Raw genomic sequence first — 24531 nt, 5'->3', positions numbered from 1 at the left:
TCTTAATTTTTAATATATGCTCCTGCTTAAATATTACTTGTTTTCATTTACAAAGAGGTCAGACAAAATATCTTATATATATTTATAAATAACTATGATAGTGTTACAGGTCCTAGGTACAGTCGGGTGTCTGTAAGAGAGAGCAAGAGATGATTAGGTTGTCACTCAAGACGTCCTCTGTCGTTAATAAAAAGTTTCAGCGTCGTTAAGGCAAGCTCTGTAACTGTATTCGTAAATACGATGAAATAACTGTAACCATACAAATATCGGCTATGAATAACTAAAACAAAGCCTAACAACATACATACATGACTCTAACTCTTTCACAAACCAGACTGACCCCAGGTAAGGATACCTCAAATACCCAACTCGCAATAGTTAGATATCTTGACTTTATCCGCATGTTTAGGGGCGCTACGGTTCTTGTCCTCATACATTTTATGTTTCTTTGATTATATTCACTTTTTTTTTTTTTTAAACAGTGTTTTAACATCTCCATTCTTCTTTCGTCTGTAATTGTAATTTTGAGCGTATTTGTTTCCATTACCGTTTTACCCATTCCATCTTGTCCGAAAATCAATGTCTTCTACACATTTAGGTGTATTGTGACGTTGAAATTGCACTCTCGCTGTTCTCTGCATCTCTTTGTTCGTAGCATTTAATTGATTTAATAAATAGGAGGTTTAACCATACTCTTACTCATTTTATGTACTGTATTATATTTTACGGTATAGAATGCGGAGCAAAGATCTTTGAAACATTGTAGCTTGTAAAACATTTAAATGACTTCAAACACCATATATAGACGTTTTACCCTCCAGGGGTTAGACACAGCGGGTGTTCACATTCTCTCTAGTTAAAACCTACAGGCCCTACCTACTGAATAAGCTTTAGGAAACAGTCTGCAAATCTAGAATGGCTACTCCACAAGTTCCTGAAACTTCTGATGAAAGTTATATTAAAACTGAAGAAAATCTTCCTTACGCATGGCAGAAAAAACACAGGATTCGTTTGACCAAGTTTCTTCATGAAGATGAAAATTTTGTGAAACAGGAATTTCAGATGGTCGATGTTTATGTGGGCGGCTTTGTTTTTAACAAAGCATCACGCACGGTCAAACTCTATGCTATGGAATTTTTTGAAGAAGAATTTACATCACAGACACCTTGTGTGCTTTTGCCCGCCAAGGACTGGTCATTTTTCTACAATCGTATCTGGACCGATCTGAATGGGATCGCTGGTAAAAGCTTTTACATGAACAAGTGGGATGGAGTTGCCCCAAACGTGCGTTACAAGGTGATAAAGCCCGGTGATAACGTAACCATATCAAACTGTTGGAACAAGTCGCTTCATGACCAAAACCTCATTAAGTTGATGAAACCCTGTGAGGGATATGAAATGGGCTTTTGGTCTCAAAGCACTGATGGTTCTGAGTCTGAGTTGGACCGCGACTGGCCAGTTCCAGAGGACAACCCCTTCGAATGCTGCAGGTCTACAAAAAGTCTATATTTTGAGAGGAGTGATGTACCTGCGTTACATACAGTCTTTTTAACAATAGACAAGTTGTTTAATTCGAGCTGAATTCATTTGAAGCATTGCTAAATGTTCAACCAGTCATGGTGATGTGCCTTAATATGTATTAAATGGTAACGTGATATAGCAAAACTTGAAATGTACAATGATATTGTAATGTATCGTGCCCTTGCTTCTGTTTTGTGTTACTTGCTCTATGTGTAATTGTTTTTGTTTAATAAACTGATTGGATCCAATTTCCTTCGCCTCTAAGAATCTGTATGTTACAGACATTAAGTAAGTATTTAATATGTAAGTATGTATATTTTCAAAAAACATTAAAATAAGACCTTATTGATGTGAAGTGTTATATACAATATGTGCATTACGTTTAAAATCTTACTTGAGACAATTTAATACGACGGTGACAATAAAAGTCTTTAATAGTAATACTAAAGTAATACTAAATTAAAGTATTTTAATATTTTAATATCTTAATCTTAACTCTTTAGTAAAAGTGAAATGTCTGCACAAAAAGAAATTCCATCCTATCTACATGTTATGGATCTTATTGTGAACAATTCATAAGTGCTTGTTTTTTGTTTTGTTTTTTGTTTGTTTTTGACCTCGTAACTTTTTAATCAAAATATCTGGATTGAGTGAAATGAATGAGTAAACCTCTCTCTGGTGATATATGCAGGACTTTTACATTTTGCTATTTCTGTTGCACATTGTGTCGTTAATTTTATATCGTTATTTATGACTTCCTGATGGCTACCGCCTGAGGTGAGGGTGAGGGCGGACCCCAATCGGCTGTCCAGATAAAAACTCTGCAAGAGAGCTCAGTTATCGCAAGCATCCTGGGTTTCCTAACCAAGGCATCTATCTCTACAATACGACATCAGCATCAGTGTGGACCGCAGTGCTACTACAACATCTCATTGATTAAAAGTCGAAGGAACATTGTCTGGTTGTTATATGGCCCGCCAAAATCAACTTTCCTGATTGTCTGAGCCTGACACTTCTTCGACTCACACTTTGCGGACAAAGGATCAGATCTAAGGACTCACTCACAGGAGATTCAAGAAAGTTTATATCAAAGACAAAGTTTATACCGTGCACAAAGTTGAGTTCTAAGGGTCATGGCTACACAAAAGCTGATGGAGAGCGACCCCCCTTTGAGTTCTGACGATGCCGTACAAAAGCCGCTGGTGTGCGAGTACGCCACGGGCAATGAGTGTCGTCTAAAAGCCACATTAGACTGTATGTTTAAAGATTATTTCAGAGGACGATGATGATGATGATGATGATGATGATTGTATGGGGGAAACCAAACGTGTAACAAATCTCAAAAAGGAAATGGATGTCGTAAGAGGCCTGACAAATTCATGGTATTCTGATGTAACGAGCATGTGTGTTTACACCAAAGAACCAATCTGTGTAATGATAAGAAAAGTTCTGGATACGATGTCTGAATGTACCGAACAGTTAGAAATTACTGACATCATATGTATGTGTACATTTGTAACGGATGTTTGTGTCTCACTGCGTTCAAACAATGCTGATGATAATACCATCGGTGAAATTGTCGAAACGCTGGTCAATCAGGTCCTAGACCGAAACATGATAGCCTGCAGAGATTTTATTTTATGGTTAGACCACCTGTAATTTCATGATTGCTGTTTTACTTATGTATGCATTTCTTCAATGTATATTCAACAACTTTGAAATAAAAGTTTGAATCACTTGTTGTTATTTACGACCATGTCTGAGCTCATTAAAAACAGTAATACAAAGCCTCTAACCCCTGGAGGGTAAAACGTCTATATATGGCGTTTGAAGTCATTTAAATGTTTTACAAGCTACAATGTTTCAAAGATCTTTGCTCCGCATTCTATACTGTAAAATATAATACAGTACATAAAATGAGTAAGAGTATGGTTAAACCTCCCATTTATTAAATCAATTAAATGCTACGAACAAAGAGATGCAGAGAACAGCGAGAGTGCAATTTCAACGTCACAATACACCTAAATGTGTAGAAGACATTGATTTTCGGACAAGATGGAATGGGTAAAACGGTAATGGAAACAAATACGCTCAAAATTACAATTACAGACGAAAGAAGAATGGAGATGTTAAAACACTGTTTAAAAAAAAAAAAAAAAGTGAATATAATCAAAGAAACATAAAATGTATGAGGACAAGAACCGTAGCGCCCCTAAACATGCGGATAAAGTCAAGATATCTAACTATTGCGAGTTGGGTATTTGAGGTATCCTTACCTGGGGTCAGTCTGGTTTGTGAAAGAGTTAGAGTCATGTGTGTATGTTGTTAGGCTTTGTTTTAGTTATTCATAGCCGATATTTGTATGGTTACAGTTATTTCATCGTATTTACGAATACAGTTACAGAGCTTGCCTTAACGACGCTGAAACTTTTTATTAACGACAGAGGACATCTTGAGTGACAACCTAATCATCTCTTGCTCTCTCTTACAGACACCCGACTGTACCTAGGACCTGTAACACTATCATAGTTATTTATAAATATATATAAGATATTTTGTCTGACCTCTTTGTAAATGAAAACAAGTAATATTTAAGCAGGAGCATATATTAAAAATTAAGAGATGTCTAACAATTTTGATCGTAAAACGGCCTGAATCAACTAACCTTTCACTTAAAATAACTAATCAAGTTACTTTTTATTGAAGTCTTGTTTAGAGTACAGAGACAATATGTTTTCACAACTGTAACACGCTGTAACTAAGTGCGATAGTATGTAACAGAATGTACCAGAAAAACGGCAAGACTTGTTTAAAGCGCATTATGTGTCTTGTGACCGCAGACAGACCAGAAAGACGACATCAGAACATCAAAAAGAACATCAGTACTACGTCTCTCATGTTTTCATTAATTCCTGTGAGTAGCTGTATGTTTGACCAAACTCAGAGAGCAGTCTTCATCTAAAACTGTATTTTAACAAAATTAACAAATGATAAATTAACAAAAATTGTAAACAGGGTGATAGACTGATAGTGGAAAAAAATGGCATTTACAATCTTTTGCAATAGATCAGAAGAGAGGTTTTCTGTATTATATTTACATTATAGCTAAATGTATCTTATATGTCGTACACACGTGGTAAATTGTGTACGTATAATACCTGTATAATGTTTGTTTGAATTTCTTCTTTACAAGGGTATGCACTATGCAATGTTATAGTTCTCAAATGAGCTTGCATTACAACAGTGTGGCATAGACTCTAACAAAACTGCGTACTATAATATGTACACATATTCTTTAATGTCATGCTGGGATGTTGAAAGAAATGAATTGTTAAAAAGAATTGGTTTTGTCAAAAGTTCAGTCATATTCATGTGTTCATCACACAGGTGATGATTTGCAAAAACTTACACTGACAGCAACCTGGGAGGAGTATTCGGCTAAAAACATATACAGACCGACAAATAAAATGCTACCAGTGATCTTGATAGTCTTTATAATGTGACTAAGACCAGTGAAGGGGGTACAAATGCCTATCACAATAGATCAAGAGTGGACTTCTGCATGCAGTATAACACTTTTCTTACATAATGTCGCTGCTTTCTTAGTTACTAGGCCTCTTGAATTTAGATGTGCAAATTTATTGTGTTCACTTAATTTGTACAAATTTGTACAAAGATCATGTTTGAGATGTATCTATAGCTTTACTACAGTGTGTAACTTTGTTTACCCACCTCAAACTGAATGAAATCATAGCTTTCAGCGCAATGGTTAGATATGTCTCATTTGTAATCGTTTCAAGCACAAACAACCAGACTTACTATTTGTGTCGATGCTTCACGCAATCCCACATCGAAGAGATGGATAATTACACTACAAGAACTATCGATTTATTTTCTTTGTAACTGCGCCCTTTGAATTTCTGAAAATAAATTGTATAAAAAACTGTATCAAATATTCTCATTGAGTTGTGTGTTCACATAATTTCTACATAGAAAATGTTTGGCTTTTATCTGTAGGGGAAAAAGCAATGTCAGTAAGCTATATTCAGTATCTGTTTATTTGAGTAAAAAATAATAATCTAAAAAAATTGTTATAAACATTGTTATAAACAAATTGGTACAACTATTTAATGTCATGTTGGTTGCTAAAATCTGGATTCTGATCTAAAGCATTACTAAAACCTTCACTCATGGTGTGGACCCTTGATACTAACGTACAAATATTGTATAATACATGTTGAAAATGACCAAAACTTTTAAATAAGACCTGTTCCAACACCACTGGGGAAAATAATTTTTGTCTAATACTCTGTCAAAAGAAAAACATTGTGTTATCTGGTTTAGTTGTATTTAAAAACAAGCAAACAAAAACATATTTCTTAAAAACATTGTGTCAAAAGAATTTGGTAATATGATTCTCTTGTTTCATCATGTATTAACTTCATATTTAACAGGCTGATAATGGTAGCATGAGCCTAGAAATAACAACCGCGCATTTTATAAAGCAAAAATTGTGTCAGAAGACATGGTATGAAGATCCGCTGGCTTTTAACTTTTTATTTAAAGTTTAAAACAATATTATCTTTTTTTTTTTTTTTTTTTTTTTTTTTAATGTAATACAGTATTTGATTTTTGGTAAAACTATCTTACATAGTAATGTGTTTTCACCCATTGTCATGAGCCTTTGGCTATCCTTAATGGTTTCATTGTGTGAGGAACTGTTTGGCATAAGGTAATCTATTTGTTAAAAACATCACAGTGAACATTTGACAGCATTATTCTTTTGGTTTACTTTACATTTATTAGGAATTGAAACTATAGAAATAAGAAAAGTAAATCGTATAGATCTATGAGACATGCGTCACCTTAAAAAAATGTAAGTTTACATGTGAGGTTTTTTTTAAACATATTTAACAGCAAAGATATTTTCAAGTACAGAGTCTGATGTGGACATTATCATGTAGGGGCTTTGGCCTGATCTTTTTAAGCACAATTAAATATTCTCAAGAGACCCACTGATCCTGAAGTCATGTCTCTGAAAGACCTCGGATGTGTAGATTCACTCTATTGAAAAATGCTGTTTTGAAATTAACACAGTTGAAATAAATGACTACTTGTAGGGTGTTTAACACCCATGCAAAATTGTTGGGGGTCAGTGGGGGTCAGTAAGTGGCAACAGACAGCCTCAGCACAGAGAAGTGACTGATCTGTAAATCACCTCATCAGCCTATATCCTGAGGCCATCATTAATGATTGTTTAGGATCCCTCTCTGAAAATGCATAGTGATTTTGTTAAAGATGCAACTTAAGCTAAATAATAGCAAAGTTAAGTGTTTTCGTTTTTACGGGGACGTGCGAGTTGCATCTGTGAGTAGTCAAACACACAGACACCTTCGTGTTTGGATTTTTTTTAAATCAATTCAAATGAAATATTTCTAGTTAACATGATGTTTTTAACATGCTGTTTTCTCAAAAACTTAACCCTAACCCTTTTGCTTGAATCTTTGAGAAATAAGATCTAAGATGACTATGTACAGGTTTTTGAACAGATGTTGTTTAATAAAAAGTATACTTTAGGTTGAATTTAAGCAATATAATTTCTACCATTGGCATCAGATGTTATCCTGATTCTGTAGACTTCTAAGAAGAATATTTGATTTTTTATTAAATCTTTAAAGATTTAATTTAAACAATATTTTAATTTTAAAAGCCTATTTTAAACTTTTAAGATTGTGCTTTGAAATAAATTTAGTACAAAAACATTCACTCTGGAATGGAGTTAGCTGTCTTAACATACACTGTGACAGAGACTCATCTGTCTGACTCCACCCTGCCATTTCTCATTCACATTGGAGTTTGTTCCTGGGAGGATCTGGGGGCGTTTTCTGAATGATTTTATTTTATTAATACTTTTTGTTTCATTTTCACTTATTTATTATCATTTGCAAAAGGACCTACTTTGGCTCTCTGAAAATGTAAGTTTTTTTTTTTTTTAAATATATTTATTTTTAATTTATATATTAATTTAGCCTATATTTAAATTGTTTAAATAATTTTTTAGTAACATTTTATATTATTTATATTTAGAATCATTTCAATTTAAAATAGAGATAAGTTCCTTTTATAGAACTAACCTGAGGCATCACAGGTTCTGAATGAAATCATTGTTTCTCTCTGAAAATGCTTGGTGATTTTCATATTGAATTATTGAAAATGTTACACAATGTGAGAGATGGCTTGTGAGACCCATACATTTTTACACATACACTGATACATAAAATGTCAAAGATTTGATTTAATTTGAACAAATGTTTAATTTTAAAAGATGTATTTTAAACTTTTACATTTATGCTATGAAAATAAAGGTTAGCTTGAACAAAATATTGTTTCATCCACCCTCGCTGACCTGCGTTCTCCCCTTCTGTCTCTGTGACTATCATGCATTGTTGCAAGTCACTTGGAGAGACAATGAGAGTTTGTAAGCCATTTCATGTTAAGGACATCAACAAGTAAGAAATTGTATATTTTCATTTAACTAAAACTATAATAATTGGTTTCAGTAAATTTAGTCAAGTCAAGTCACCTTTATTTATATAGCGCTTTTTACAATGCAGATTGTGTCAAAGCAGCTTTACAGTGATAACTGGTGAATAATTTTGGCTTAGTAACTGTTTGTTATTATTAACATTGTTATACTTTTATTTATTACCATCTTCATTCAAAGAACAGAATGTTTTTCTTTTTTGAAATGTGTGTGTGTGTGTGTGAGTGAGAGAGAGAGAGAGAGAGAGAGAGAGAGAGAGAGTCAGTGAGAGATTTTTAGATTTCAGTATAAACTAAAAGCAAAATGTTTATATATATATATATATATATATATTTTTTATGTAACTACCAAAACGTATCCCTCATTTGCAAAACACCTTTTTAAATTATACTAAATGATATTTTTGAAAATATAAAAATGAAAACGTTTACTACGATACATGTGTTTAGGGGAGAGAATATCCAGTATAAAAACAACCATGTCTTATGCATGTTTTACATGGAACATGTCTGAACATGTCCAAATTCCCTTTTTGCATTGACATTGTTAAAATAAATATTCTTTTACTTATATGAACACATTTTTAAAATTTATATTTCAAACTAAAAGCAATTGTTAACCCATTCAGATATCATTGCTGGAGGAAAACTTTTTCCATGTTTTTATATTTTTATTTAACTATAATAATCAGTCTTATTAAATTTAGTAACCGTTTTTTATTATTCAGCATGTTACAATCTTTTGGAGATGTGAATGTTTTTCACTTTTTGTGTGTGTGTGTGTGTGTGTGTGTGTGTGTGTGTGTGTGTGTGTGTGTGTGTGCGCGCGTTTGTGTATTCTATTTTATAAAATATACCATGTTTATTTTGTCATTTTGATCCAAAAATCTTATTTTTGTTGCTTACACAGGAAGATTATAGCCTATGTGCCGGAATGCGGATGCCATCACACATCTGCTCATGTGTGACCCCGAAAGTTCATAAATCACCATCAGGACTTCAAATATGGTGTCAAAGTTCAAAAATCAGCCATTTGTTCCACCCTACAAATGACCCACAGGTCAATACCACAGATGTTTCAAAAATGCAAAGAATCAATGGACATATTCATAACCCATGTCAAAGGTCAACCACCATTTAAATTCCATAACCCAAAGGTCATGGAGTTCATACAGCGGTCAACTATGGGGGGATGGGGTAATATTTGGGTGGTCCCATGGGGGAGGGGCAAAGGTCATGTCAAAGGTCGCAATCAATCATTTTTTGACACATGTCGTAGTATATTTACTACTGATTTAGTTTAGATGTTTTATTGTTAATCACTGTTAATTCTGCAATAAGCCTCATTTTTCATCATGATCATAATCAGTACAAATATTGCAATCATAACTGATATTTGTGTTTATTTCTCTTTGTTTTCCACATACATCACATGTCTCATATTTAATCTCAATCATCTCCACTGACACTATTGTCTCTTAAACAGTTGGAAATGATGCTGAAACTATGGTCATCATTTTTAAATAATTGTTTCAGTTTATTTCACTCTTTGTTTATTAGGTCATCATAGATTTAAAATGTAGTAATATTAGGATATCTTTGATGGATTTTCACAGGCTTAGACTGAACGTTTGAGTCTGGGACAAGAGTGTAAAAAATCTAAGATATAAGATAAAAACACATTGGCAAAGCAGTAAAATCTAATGATGAAGGCGTGATAAAAGGTTTCCAAGATGGTTTCTGGATTCTGCTCCATGTTGACATGATTGAATCCCATAATATCTGCAGATCTCTTATTGTACTAAAGGTTTTCTGTTGGATTCAGATCTGTGATCTTGAAGGCCACTGAAGAACATTGAACTGATTGTCAAGATCACAAAACCAGCTTGAGACGACTTCTTCTTTGACACATCATCTCACAAATACATGCAGGTCATTTGCATTTCTATTGAATTTGTGACTTTTAACTGAAAATGTCTTTTGTCAGTCTGTTTACAAAATGAAAAGAGAAATAAATCTTCAAAATCCCATTCAGTTCAAGTTTATTTATAGTGCTTTTAACAACACATATAAAGCAACTTTATTGTTTCAATATTACAATTTAGTCAGAGATTAGTGTGTCGAAATAATGTTCATATGACAGTGATGAATATATATATATATATATATATATAAAATCACTGTCACTGTCATTTTAATAGACAAATACTTGAGAATCTATGGATGGATCATTATTACAGTGATTATTATGTTTCTAGCATGTTATATGTTTGGCACCGGTTCTTTTAAACCTTAAAGATGGAGTGTGTAGCTTTTCATTTTTTGAACAACCATGTAGGAAGACACATCATGACCATATTCCAGGATGACAATGTCAAGATTCAGCAGGGTTAAAATTGTGAAAGAATGGTTCAGAGAGCATGAATAATCATTTTCACACATGAATCGGCACCTCTGAGTCCAGATCTTAATTTCATTGAAAGCCTTTGGGAAGTGCTGGAGGAGACTTTACAGAGTGCAGGACTCTTGCATTGTCAATACAAGGTCTTGACCAAAAATTGATGCACCTCTTGATGGAAATAACATCACAACATTTATTTCTATTAAGAGGTGCATCATTTTTTGCATCATTCAGCACTCTGTAAAGTCCCATAGACTTTCAATGAAATTAAGGTCAGTGCCAATTCATGTGTGAAAATGATTCCAACTTTTTTTTTGGCTGGGCAGTATATAATATATATGAGGTTAGTTAATGTCACACTCAGTTGAGAAATGAATGTGTTCGTGATTCAGCAGCAATAACAACTTGTGCTCATAATGATTACAGTATAAGGTATCTGAGGTAGAAACAGGGAAGGAGAAGAATTAGCATAGCTGCTGTTCATAGCATTTCAGGCAGAAGATGATCAAGTGACGATCATAACATTTCATCAGATACAGTATAATTGTAGTAAGTTCATGAGAAGCGTTGTGTGAATGCTTGGATAAAGAGATGTGTCTTTAATCTGAAACAGAGAGGGTGTTTCTGAGCCTCGAACATTATCAGGAAGATTTTTCCTGAGCCAAAATGTGAAAAAGCTCCTCCTTTATTAGACTTTGATATTCGTGGTTGTATCAAAAGTCCAGAGTTTTGTGACCTGAAAGAGCGTGATGGATTGAAGCATGATAGAAGTTCGGTTAAACACACAGGAACTAAACGGTTTAGTGGTTTACATGTAAGAAGCAGTATTTTATCATTTGTAGTTGAAAATATAGCCCTAAGCGGCAATCATCAGGGTCCAAGCACCAATGTCCATGTGGATGATTAACAATCCAAATGAAATGGATCTTATGATGAGGTTTTTACTGAAAAGTTTTTTTTTCCCTCTTGCTGTATACTTTATTTCTTGTGTTCTCCATTCCTTGACTCCTGGATTTGGCGCTCGGTTGAGAATGTCTTTGTGTGGTCAGTTTCATACTCCGGTTTGACTGAACTTACTCCAGACTGTGGGTTTGGAACCAGCATACCTTGGGTAAGCAAGGTTTGTGTTAATCAGGGTATATTTGACGGTAAGTTAACCTTGTTTTCTGGAACAGACTCCTGGAGTAAAGAGACCCACAGTAGCTTCGCTTGGAGAGAGACTGAGGATATTTCCTCCACACAGATCTCTCCTGCGTCCGGGGCCCAAAGAGTTGTTTGCCACGCTAGTTGTTTGTTGAATTGTACAGTGAAAGTGAGTTTAGTGGCTTTACTTTGAGTGTTTTTGACCTGAAATTTTTTATATTTATGTGGTATGTTTGTAGGGGGGTGGACGCCATTTTGTTTTGTGAGTATGACTTTGTTCTTCTGTCATTGCTGCGGCTCCGTCACGGCCGCCTAGGTATTCAGTGTCTCTCCACTTCATCGGCTCTCCGGCTACGAGGTGGACCCCGCCATTTCTCCCGAGGTTGAGCTTGTAAACAAACAAACATAACGTCACATTTACCTCAGAACAAACATATTCAGTAACCATAAACTCGTTAGTCAGCTAGAAAAATTAACTATAGAGAAGAGCATTTAGCAAAATATATGCACCATATTACATAGTATTTATAATTTTTAATATAATTTTTAATGTTCTCATGTTTTTTAATGTTCTCAATAGCCTATGTAATGCATTTTTCACTCCACGCTTCACTCCACATCGATATACATTCAGAGTCCAATAGTTTTACTGACAGGGTTAAAAGAAAGGCTTTACATCACCAAAGCACAGTAACAGTAAATATACAGAGTCAGACACACACATTTACACATCATTCTCTACAGGACACAACTGAATGATTCCTGCTGTATCAGTCGTCAATGATCTTGCTGCTCAACATTCAAACACTTGTCTATTGTTTGCTGTAGCAGTGCAGTGTAATTTCAGAAACCCTCCACCTCCCCCAGCTCCACCTGTCCAGATCTGCTATGGGGTGATTCATGTTTGCTCGTACAGCAGCAGCATGTTGTGTGTGTTTTGGCAGTGGAAAGTTCTGTACTCTACAGCAGATATAATCAACAGCAGCAGACCAAACACATTAACATTGTCATATTCATTACCATGACAAACTCTCCAAGAATTGTCATGTCAGAAATCCAGTTCAGTCATGAAACTGAAGATGGCACAGGCTTCGATCGGTCCTTTACATGCAGTCTGTAAGCAATCACATCAATACCAAATGACTCAGGCTGATTGGTCTCTGCTGATCCTGCAGCCAATGAGATCCCTTGCTCAACATTTAATAGTCTGGTTCAGTGTTTGCTGTAGGCTAGTCCTGCAGCGCTATAAGAGTTCATCAGAAATTCAGACACTTAAGATAAGTCAACAATGTTTTACCATTCCAGATACAATGTTACATGGTCTGATGTATCAATGAATATAAAGCCAAACATACACATGTTCAAAATGTTTGCTGTAGTGATGAGAGAAATTACGTTTTTGAAAACTTTTTTATTATTATTATTAATTATTGATGATTATTAATTATTAATAAATCGGTAAACGAGCATAGTTCCTGCATGTGTGCTGGGTCGGGACTATCCTCGTTCATGTCCGTGGCATGTACAGCAGAGACAGCCTGTCCAACAGCATTAAGTTCTTGTTATCAGGGACGACCTGAACCGACAGGCTTTAGATGGGAGTCTCAATCGTTCTGTTGGCACAGATGCAATCACTCGACCTGGATAACATCAGAGTATTATAATTTAGCAGAGGGATTTCTTTTAAGTTATAAAGCATAGCTTTAATTTACCAATTATGTTTTCAAAAAGAATATTAAAGAATATTACAAAACATGCAGTAGAAGAGTAATAATGCAAACAAATGTTAATAAAAAGGCTTAAATACAAACACTTTTCTCTCTTTGCTGTGGAAGTTCAGTATAAGAGGAAATGTCAGGCATCTTAGGGGGGCACTGCAGTATGAAGGAGGAGGCCATCAAGTAAAAAAAGGTTGAGAAACACTACACTAGTGTCATCACATGGACACAACGTAAAAGTGACTGACAGATAGAGAACTCAGTTATGTAACAGACACGCCATCTAGTGATGAAGCATGGAAGTGCAATTAAAGTGACTGACTTTCCAGCAGTTAGATTACATTGTAGTGGCAAGTTTTGCAGGACCAAGCACCACTAACATTATAAGCGCCATATAATATAAAGATTATGTTACATGCTTAGTACATCAAAATACATAAATAATGTTTCTGAAAGGTTTGATACAACATTGTGTTGTTTGTGATCCTCCATCAGCAGCTGCAGTATCTCTCAGCTGTATCAGTGCATCACTGTGACGTCTGACTGACCGAGGTTTTTGTACCACTCTTTATCACTGTGTGAACACACAGCTACTAGGACAGTGTACACTCTGACAGTAATAATCTCCTGTATCTTCAGTCTGGACTCCACTGATGGTCAGAGTAAAATCAGTTCCATATCTAGCTCCACTGCCACTGAATCTAGATGGAGTTCCTGACTGGAGGGTGTTGATCTGATAAATCAGGAGTTTAGGAGCTTCTCCAGGTTTCTGTAAGTACCAGGCTAAACGATCACCATCATACACTCCACTGCTGGTTTTACAGTTTATTCTGACTTCTTGTCCTGGTTGAGCTGCTGTTATTGATGGACTCTGAGTTACAGTGATCTGTCCTCTACACTCTGAAAGAAAGAAAAAAAGAAAAGAAAATTAAATATATTTCACATTTTAAAAGAAATTATAAATCATTATGAATATTTTACCACAAACCTTGAGCAAACAGAGTGAGTGTCCAGATGAAGAAGGTGATTTTGTTCATTGTTGTTCTTTTGTCTTGTGTGATGATGAAGATTGTGTTCTGTTCTGCTCTCAGTCATGAAGTGTTAAACTCACAGCACTATAAACACTCTCAGAGCACTGAAGCATGTGTGACAATGCAAAGTGACTCTCTCTATTTAAATCATTATCCTGAAGACTGCAGCTCACTCTCAAAGACATTTCAAAGACAATTCCCAAAATAAACATTTCATTGCATGGTATTCCAAGGAGAAGCAGGTTTGAAATTCATTGTCAATGTGTTTTCCCTCACCCAGAATTCATATGTGAAGTCTATGGACCACCTAAAGGGAACATGGGACAAACAAATATGAGATGGAAGGAAAAATAATAAGTCAATGCCTTTACGTTACACCGATACATTTTGCATTTGCTCACAAAACCCTCTGAGCTCTTTGCAGGCGAATGCAAATTTTCTCGGTGGAACGCAAAAGCATTGACTTTTTTTTTCTTTTTGTTTTCTCCTATCATATATTTTTTCCCCTTCACCATGTCCCTTTAGGGGCTCCAAAGAATTGACAAGCTTGAAATACAATGTTTATAAAGTCTGATTTAACTTCTTGTTTCTCATTGATAGTCTGGTTAAAGGATTATAACAAAAAGACAAAAGTTATATCTGTTATATTTTAATAAAATTCAACCCCTGGGATATTAGGTTCCCAAAGTTGATGAAACACTCATAAATGACAAAGAATAAGCATATTGTATCTTCTCTTCTCAAAGTCTTCAGAAGTGAATGACACCTGAAGCCAGACACATTCAATTTACAAATGGCCGAGCTGCTCTTATGTTAAAAACAAGGTGGATAAAGACTATAATGTTTGTCTCATTGGTTTAGTGTCCAAACCTGCTCCTGAAGGGCCTGTAGAGTTCAGCTCCACGTCTACACTATCACTGACTTGTGCTGGAGGGGCGACAGATAAGAAAGTGGGACTCTAATGGAGACAAAGTCCACTTTCTGCTCTGACAATTCACCCATTCCTGAATTATGAGGGAAGTATATTAATATCCCCATACTTAATGCATTGGAGGAAGGTGACAGATAAGAGAGTGGGACGATAATGTCAATGAAAAATCCAGCATAAACCAGCATAAATGCCATGTTGGTCCAGACTGGTTTAGTTTAGTATACCAAGGTCAAGGTCAAGTCAAGGTCAAGTTTATTTCTATAGCCCTTTAAAACAACATAAAATGCTGACCAAAGTGCTGCACAACATACAAGACAAAACATCCTCATACAACACAATTTAAATACTAATAAAATATATATCGGAAGAAAACAAAACAAAATTAATAAAATTAAGACAAAACATCATGCAAAATAAAACAATTTAAAACGAAAATTATCAAATTAAGAATATGCCTGAGAAAAAAAGTATGTCTTAAGAGAAGATTTAAATGTAGATAGAGTAGGGGATACTCTAATAGGAAAAAGGCAGGGAATTCCAGAGCTTAGGACCAAGAACTGAGAAAGCTCTGTCACCTTTGGATTTAAGTCCAGATTTTGGACCATTTAATATCATCTGGGTGGAAGATCTGAGCGTTCTCACAGGAGAATGTCTGAAATATAAGAAGGGGCAAGACTATGAAGTGATTTAAATACAAATACTAAAACCTTAAAATCAACTCTGAATCGAACAGGTAACCAATGAAGTGATGCTAACACAGGTGTAATATGTTCTCTCTTTTTTGTCCCTGTCAAAAAACGAGCTGCGGCATTCTGTACCAGTTGTAATCGTGAGAGCGAGGACTGATTTATTCCAGCGTATAGAGCGTTACAATAGTCCAACCTGGCTGAGATGAAAGCATGAATAACGGTCTCCAAATCACTACAACTCAGAATATTTTTAAGCTTGTGAAGTCCCCTAAGCTGCAGAAAACTGGCGCTAACTACAGAATTGATTTGTGTATGAAATTTTAACTCAGGGTCAAATGTAACTCCCAGATTTTTAACTTTATCACGAATGTTATCTTGAAGGGGGCCCAGGGTAGAACTTAGATTATTTAAAAGGTGTGAAGGGCCAAACAACATAACATCAGTCTTTTTCTGATTTAACTGAAGGAAATTATTGTCCATCCAAACCTTAATGTCCTCTAAACAAGCTAGCAGAGAGGACACTGAATTAGATTTTAACAGAAAATAGAACTGAATGTCATCGGCATAAATGTGATATGAAACTTTATGGGACTCAAAAATTAAATGAAGAGGGAGTAAATATTAGGGCTGGGTACTGACACAATTTTCACCATTCGATTCGATTTCTATTCACATGCTTGCGGTTCGATTCGATAACAATTTTGATTCAATTCGATTCAATATTGATTATTTTGGATGTAGTATATCAGTTACAGAACATGGCAAATTTTCTAGAGGAAAAAAAATCTCTCAACTAATGCTGTAAACTACACATGGGAGTCAGTTGGTACTACTTTACTATAATAATGAAGGCTAAATTGAACTTATTTATATACAAACACTTCAATTACACTCAATTATGTTTTTTTTTATAATAAAGAAAGTTTAGAATTACATAATCATATTTCTACTCCAATTCGTTTTTTTTTTTTTTTTAATTTAAATCGTGGCTGTCATAACTGATTTATTTAAACATGCATTAAATATTGAAGAACATTATAATGAATATGTAACGGTGCATATCTATATTTATCAGAATGCTGCTTTCTAGAGTACACTTTTCTAGCTGACTAATGAGTTTATGGTCACTGAATATGTTTTTCTGAGGTAAATATCAAGCGTTCGCGTCAGTTCTGGCAGGTCACGTCAGTCAAGCTCGCATCAGCTGACTCCCAGGTGACTCCCGTCTTCCTATAGGAATACGACGCCTATCACGGCATCCATATATAAGCTCCTCAGTGTTATCAGCAGCTATTGCATTTCTCAGGAGCTAATTAAATGGCGAATGCGACAGGCAAAACATCATCATCATCATCTCACTAGGAATTGTGCAATCGGGAGTTTAGCGAGAGGGATTCGTTCCCCACATGGATTTCACCTCTTGTACACGCGAATTCGCTGCATTGATCATAAGCCGCCTGATTTGGAAGTGACTGAGTTAACGTTAGCATTGTTTCTCGCATCGCTGCAATTAGACATGGACTCGAACAAGTTCAGATGGATCTGCTCTCCCCGCATGAAGAAGGATATCAAGAGAAGATCAAGCATCCACGCCACTCTCCTTCATCTCTGAATGTTTTCAGAAGCTAAGCTAAGTTCCTGGTCTCTGAAAACGCGCTCTGATGACGGAACTGATGTCTCGAGTTTTGCTTCAATGAGTGCGAGAGTTCGTTGTCAGAGCGCGTTCAGACCTCACTAACCAGTTACACGCATTATTTGACTGACAGACCGCAACAGTTGGAGTTAAAAATCATCGTTTGTGTTCTACTGAAGAAACAAAGTCACCTACATCTTGGATGCCCCGGGTGTAAGCAGATAAACATCAAATTTTCATTTTTGGGTGAACTATCCCTTTAAGGCTATCTAGTTGCTATGGAAGGCAATTGTATTTATGTAAAAAAAAATAAATAAAAAATTGCTTGTTACTGAAGCTTTTAGTGTCATTGCTGCATACTATAAGCACATACTGTGGTAAGTTTATTCAGGTACATGCTATCTTAAATTGTTGTCTTAGACTTTATGCTCTTTGATATCCGATCATATTGCAAAATTCTGTGTTAAGTGAGCGACTTCTGTGGCTTAAAACTTATCAGAGTATTGTAACATGCTTGTCCTTAAAGGGGTCATATAATGCCATTTTTGTACAAGTTAATATGATTCTTTAGGGTCTAAATGAAAAGTTTGTAATATACTTTAATTAAAAATTTTCATTAGTATTGTAAGAACACTCATTTTACCTGGTCAAAAACAGCTCTGTTTTTAGCAAGCCATTTCAGTGCATGTGTTTTCAGTGCACCTACCAGCATCAGTTGGGTTGCTTCACTTTAACAAATCCTTTCCCATGGCCTCATGGGATAGTAAAGTGTCCATCAGATGCACAGTTCAGAATCTCACTGAAAGTAGTAGATCATCTCGGTACTTTTTGCCTGTTCTTTTATAAATACTGTGAATTCAGACATACTTCTTTTGCCACATTATGTGATTTTGGATGCAGTCAGTCTTAAAGGGGACCTATTATGCCCCCATTTACCAGATGTAAAATAAGTCCCTGATGTGGGTATGTAAAGTTTTAACTCAAAATTCCCCACAGATAATTTTTTATAGCATGTTAAAATTGCCACTTTTTGGGGTTGAGCAAAAACGCGCCTTTTCAGTGTATGCCGGGATGAAAAAACACTTAACACATTCAAATATATAAAGTCAGTAATAACATCAGTCAACTAAAACATCATTATAATCTGAAATGTTTCTTACAATTTAGTTTTGCATCTAAAGCATCCAAACATATACAGGCAGTGATGTGCAAACGAAGTTTTACAGTTATAAAGTGAATAAATTAGTCTTCATCAGCGCAGAAACCATGATCCTCTTACATTACGGTTTATTTGTAATTAAATAAACTTACGTTTCGCCAGATTGGCCCCTCATTCGAGTCCTCTCATAGCATCAGTTGTCCTACTAGTTAACCGGTGCTGTGACAGTCATTACTGTTCTGTAGCTTCAGAACATGCTGAATCACGCATGCGCAGTATCATCAGCTCATCTGTTCTCAAATCGAACACGTCTGAAAGAAGCAGTTCTCAGTTGTGTGCTGGTGATCTGAAAACCGTTGCAACCGATTCTACTCCAGAACGAGATTGAGATTCGAGAACCGCAAGAGCGATTCAAAAGGAGTCGCTTGTTTGTTCGCTGTAGTTTGATTACGTCAATTTTTATCTTTATATCACCTTGTTTAGAAATTAAATAAGCTGTCCATGGATTATTTATGAAACAAATAAATGTTTAGTTTGATAGTTTTACAAACAATTAATTGTTTCCAATCTTTTAAAAAAATAACTTGAAAGCACAACTGCACAACTTTTACTATATTGCTTTTTAAATAACATTAATATAGAAAAGTAATTTTGTAGAACTATTTCTAAACATTAGTTTGATCTGTGTACAAAATATTATGTTCTTGTTGGCACGTAGTTTATTATGTACAGTATGTACAGTATTTTTATGCTATTAATCTGTTATGGTGTATTTGGAAAAGCACAATACACTTTTTGTATTTTGAATTAAGTCATAAACATATTTCCAGTATGTTTTATATTATTACACTTTCCGATGTTCAACAAAACTTGACTAATGTACTTTTCATTCTCTTGAAAAATTACACGCATGCGCAGTATCATCAGCTCATCGGTTCTCAAATCGGACATGTCCGAAAGAAGCGGTTCTCGGTTGTGTACTGGTGATCCGAAAACCGTTGCAACCGATTCTTGACTCGAGAACGAGAACGGTGACAGGCCGTGTACGTTCGTTCGTGTACGCCGCGCATGCGCACTCATATCAGCTGCTCTGCTGCTCGTGCTCATCATCAGTTCTCTCTTTACAGCAGGTAAAGTCAGTGTACTGTTGGAGTAACTGAATAACTCCGGGATGTTGGTTTATTTCGAGAGGTATTGTCAGGCACGTCAAAAAGTGAGTAACTTTAATAATTTGTGGATTAGTGTTTGCTTACTAGAGATGCGAACTGTTTGGAACGATTCAGACCGATTTGATGAACTGGTTCGACCGGTTCACTGAAAAGAACCGGTTAAAAAGAACGATTCGTTCGCAAACCGGACATCACTAGTCAGGATTCAGTCAGGACGCACTATAATGTCAGAAACTACGACTATATGCTGCACAGAGATAGAACAGGTATAGTTTAATTACGGTTATAACTTATATTGTCTTCTTGTTTTTATCTACTATATTAGTACAAGCCTGTTTACCGATGAGTTTTATAACGTTTATTGTACTTCACACAAAATATGAAGCGTCTGTCTTCACTCTAGAACAGGGGTGGGCAAACTCGGTCCTGGAGGGCTGCTGTCCCTGCAGAGTTTAGCTGCAACCCTGATAAAACTCACCTGCGTGTAATCCTGAAGACCTTGATTAGCTGGTTCAGGTGTGTTTGATTAGGGTTGGAGCAAAACTCTGCAGGGACAGCGGCCCTCTAGGACTGAGTTTGCCCTCCCCTGCTCTAGAAAATCACCGTAAGAGCTTAATAAAACAGTGCAAGTGTGCATTAAAATATTATCCATAAATATACCACCTGCGTATATTATCCATAAATACACCACCTGCATCCAGTGTAGACATTATATTACTGATTATAATCAATGGGTTCTATTGTCACGTCACTTGCGTCCTGTGTAGACACAGTAGCATGCTAATCACTTACACACCAAATATACTTTAAAACAAACAATCCACCTTATTCCTGACTAGCCTACTGCGTTTCGAATTATGGGTTGCTATTTCGGTTTGGGGAACTTCTATTTAAAAAGACTAAAATGAATCGTTTCAAATCATAAGGTTGCCCTACAAATAAAGCTTATCTGTCAGTTTGACTGAATGAGCTGTCAATTTTTCTTTCATGTTTTATATTCAGACATCATGAGAATAACGTAACGCTTGGTATTTTAACGTAGCATGTTATAATGAATATCTATGGCAAGAGCTCTTTTCATTCGCTGCTTTCTATCCTCATGATTATTTTCTTTTGTCCCTTTGCATGCCGCTGTAATAGTATGAAAAAGGACAACATATACTGCACATTTGTGGTCTGTTCTCCCGATATAATGTACGATATATCCCATTAATGATTCAGTGGATTGCACAAAGAATCTCTCGTTCTCTTCAAAGCCTCACATCTCTTTGCAGGTTTGTTTTCACAGGTAAATACAATTTATTATCTGTAAAAATGATGGAAATCACTTTGAAATAATATCACGCAATGCTGAAGTTCATGGACATTTTTTATTAAGGCAACGTATATTACATAATACAGATATATATCACTATAGTTATATTTAACCCGTCCGTTATTGCTGTGGAAAGAATCACGCTTTTTCATGGCCTGTTGAAAGTACCTTGTTGATGCTTTTACACTTTTAAATGTCCTTTTAATGTTCGTTGGTTGAAGGGTGAGTAGAAAAATGTCATCTCATTGTACCCAGTTTAAAAAAAAAAACGTATTATTGAGTTCATAGAGCGAGTCTTTCACTGACTGTTTACAGCTTAACGGAAGTTACACCCATAATTCCAACCGATCATATAAACACAGCTCATAAATGTTTAAGCACAGACTCGCCTCAGAAAAACAACTGCAGCTCTGTAATTGGCCAAAATGCTCTGTTCGACTTTTCTGAGACCCTCTACTCTTCCCTGTGGAAGGCCTCTGACCTACTTTCTGTACGATCGGAATTTCTGCACTTTGAATTTGCAATATTGAATATGATGTTCTGAATTTCTTCTTCATCTTGAAAACTTGAGCTGTATTTTTTAAAACTGGATATCTGCAGTCTAAAATTTCAGAACGAAAAATCTGCTGTTTGAAAATACATGTCTATAAAATTCTGCCATGAAAACATTTCAGTTGTGTTCAATTTCAAATGTTTAATATTCAAGTTTTAAAAAATCTAATTCAGAACTATGTAAAATGCCACATAATATTCAATTTTATTAAATTACACTTGTCCATAATTCAAATTTACACAATTCAAATTCAAATAGTATTGTCATAATCCTAGCTCCATACATAAACTCTCTCTCTCTCTTGCATTATCATCAAGATACACAGCGAAGTACACAGAAACACTCGTTACAACTAACAGTAAACAAATATATAAGACATTATGCTATTTCAGGTGGTGCTTAATAAACTGGTAAACTCCGTAAATCAACTCTGATGAACTGTAATAAAGTGCCCTCACCTTTATTACTGCCGTGTCCAGTATCACTCTGGAGACTGTATGTTTTGTATTGTCCCTTTGTATTGACATTCTTCACAAAGCAGTCCGGTGTGAAATGATTTGCACAGACATAAACAAATTTCGGTGGAGTTGAGGGAGCATTTTCTTCAAAAACAAAATGAATCCACCTCGTCTTCAGCGGCTCAGATTTAGGGAGTAAATGGAGAGAGCTATGTGGATTAATCCATCCAGCTACAGAACACCTAAAACACTTGGGAGAGAAATGGCGGATTGCGTAAACTCGCTGTGAACTCGCTCAGGGCAGTTCTATGTTAAAACGGCAGTGTCTGTCAACATTCATGTGGCTAATGTGACGTCACGGGATCTGGAAACGGCTTGTTCTGATGCTTATGATTTATGGGGATAAAAAAAAAAAAAAAGAGGTTGGATTTTTATCATTATAGGGTGGTTGTGTTCACACACTGCCAACACACATTTATGTCCAAACACCATGCAAAAGTGAATTTGGCATAATGGGTCCTCTTTAAAGGAAAGGTGTGTAGAATTCAGTTATGTAAAAGACGTGACCCTCTAGTGAAGTATGGAAGAGCAATTAAAGGGATTGACTTTCCTACAGTAAATAATATAAATAATATTAGTGTAGTTTTGCAGAGACGAGCACCACTCACATTTTCTCCAGATTTTAGTCCAGTTTAGGGATATAAGATGGTATGTTACATATTTACTAAATACGTCATAATAAATAAATAAAGTCTCTGAAAGGTTTGATACACCATTGTGTTGTTTGTGATCCTCCATCAGCAGCTGCAGTATCTCTCAGCTGTATCAGTGCATCACTGTGACGTCTGACTGACTGAGGTTTTTGTATCACTCTTTATCACTGTGTGAACACTGGATCATTGTGGTAACTCTGACAGTAATAATCTCCTGTATCTTCAGTCTGGACTCCACTGATGGTCAGAGTGAAATCACTGCCAGATCCACTGCCACTGAATCTAGATGGAGTTCCAGTATAACGGCTTGTTGCATAATATATGAGGAGTTTAGGAGCTTCTCCAGGTTTCTGTAAGTACCAGTATAAGTAGTTACCATTATACACTGCACTGCTGGTTTTACAGTTTATTCTGACTTCTTGTCCTGGTTGAACTGCTGTTATTGATGGACTCTGAGTTACAGTGTACTGTCCTCTACACTCTGTAAGAAAGAACAAGACGAAGAAGAAAATAATAATAATACAATTATAAATTCTAAAAAATTATTATCTAAAATTATAAACATTTAATATTTCAAGAGAATAATTGTAGAGCTGCGTTACACAAACCTTGAGCAAACAGTGTGAGAGTCCAGATGAAGAAGGTGATTGTGTTCATTGTTGTTCTTTTGTCTTGTGTGATGATGAAGATTGTGTTCTGTTCTGCTCTCAGTCATGAAGTGTTAAACTCACAGCACTATAAACACTCTCAGAGCACTGAAGCATGTGTGACAATGCAAAGTGACTCTCTCTATTTAAATCATTATCCTGAAGACTGTAGATCAGTCACAAACACATTTTCCAACAACTTCCTCATGTTGTGAAACATGTCAAACAATTATACACACATTTCTGAAGTCTATTGACAGAATCCTGTATATTATTGATTTGGTCATTATTAATATTGTAGGAAACCCCCCCATCGGCCCAAAAACGTAATCTGACGGCCTGGGCGAAGGTTTAATGCGTGTATGCCTTTTCAGTGCTCCTGTTGAAGTTCACTTAATTTCTAGAATTCAGTTTCAATTTTACTTTAGCTGCTTGTTTAATCTGACTCTAATTTCAAATGATTATTACTCTTAGATGGTGTTTCCGATTAGAAATTAATCATTGGTTATGCATTAATTTAGATTTTTGATTATTCTGATTACTTTATATCTTCAATTATTCATTCACTGCGGTCCCAGTATCGCTTAGAAAAGTCACTTTGGCCGCAGGGCAAATATCTACCTTTAAGTAGGTCGCGCTCTGCTTACTCGTAACAAAAAGCATAGTTTTTATATATTTACGAAAACTGCAACTTATTTAAGGCAGCGATAGTCAGAAATCGAAATGGACTTAATTGATGTGCCCTATGCTCCATCTGTTACAGTTTTTCTCGATTGCTTAAACACATTTCTTGAAACTATGCCTCATATTCTCAAAACAGTGAACACAAATCCATAACGTCTCACCCAATTCCCCAAACATCCTATTTTCAGGTCAAAATGAAGCTCTACACTCAAAACCATTCACT

At 35.6% G+C, this 24531-nt stretch overlaps 2 gene segments (V, D, J or C); one reads left to right on the top strand and one right to left on the bottom strand.

The window, feature by feature from the left end:
* LOC127506796 (Ig kappa chain V region Mem5-like) overlaps positions 1-23740 on the bottom strand; it is a 73623-nt gene extending 49883 nt beyond the window's left edge. Inside the window, 2 exon segments of the V gene segment in view lie at positions 23155-23458; positions 23586-23740. Of these exon segments, the coding sequence occupies positions 23155-23458; positions 23586-23634 (353 nt within the window).
* Positions 1-24531, top strand: part of LOC127506802 (immunoglobulin kappa light chain-like) — a 339850-nt gene that overhangs the window by 236046 nt on the left and 79273 nt on the right.

This window comes from Ctenopharyngodon idella, chromosome 24 (assembly GCF_019924925.1).
Source record: "Ctenopharyngodon idella isolate HZGC_01 chromosome 24, HZGC01, whole genome shotgun sequence".
Lineage (NCBI taxonomy): Eukaryota > Metazoa > Chordata > Actinopteri > Cypriniformes > Xenocyprididae > Ctenopharyngodon > Ctenopharyngodon idella.
Note: the sequence above shows the minus strand (reverse complement) of the source record. Positions and strands in the feature narration are given on the sequence as shown.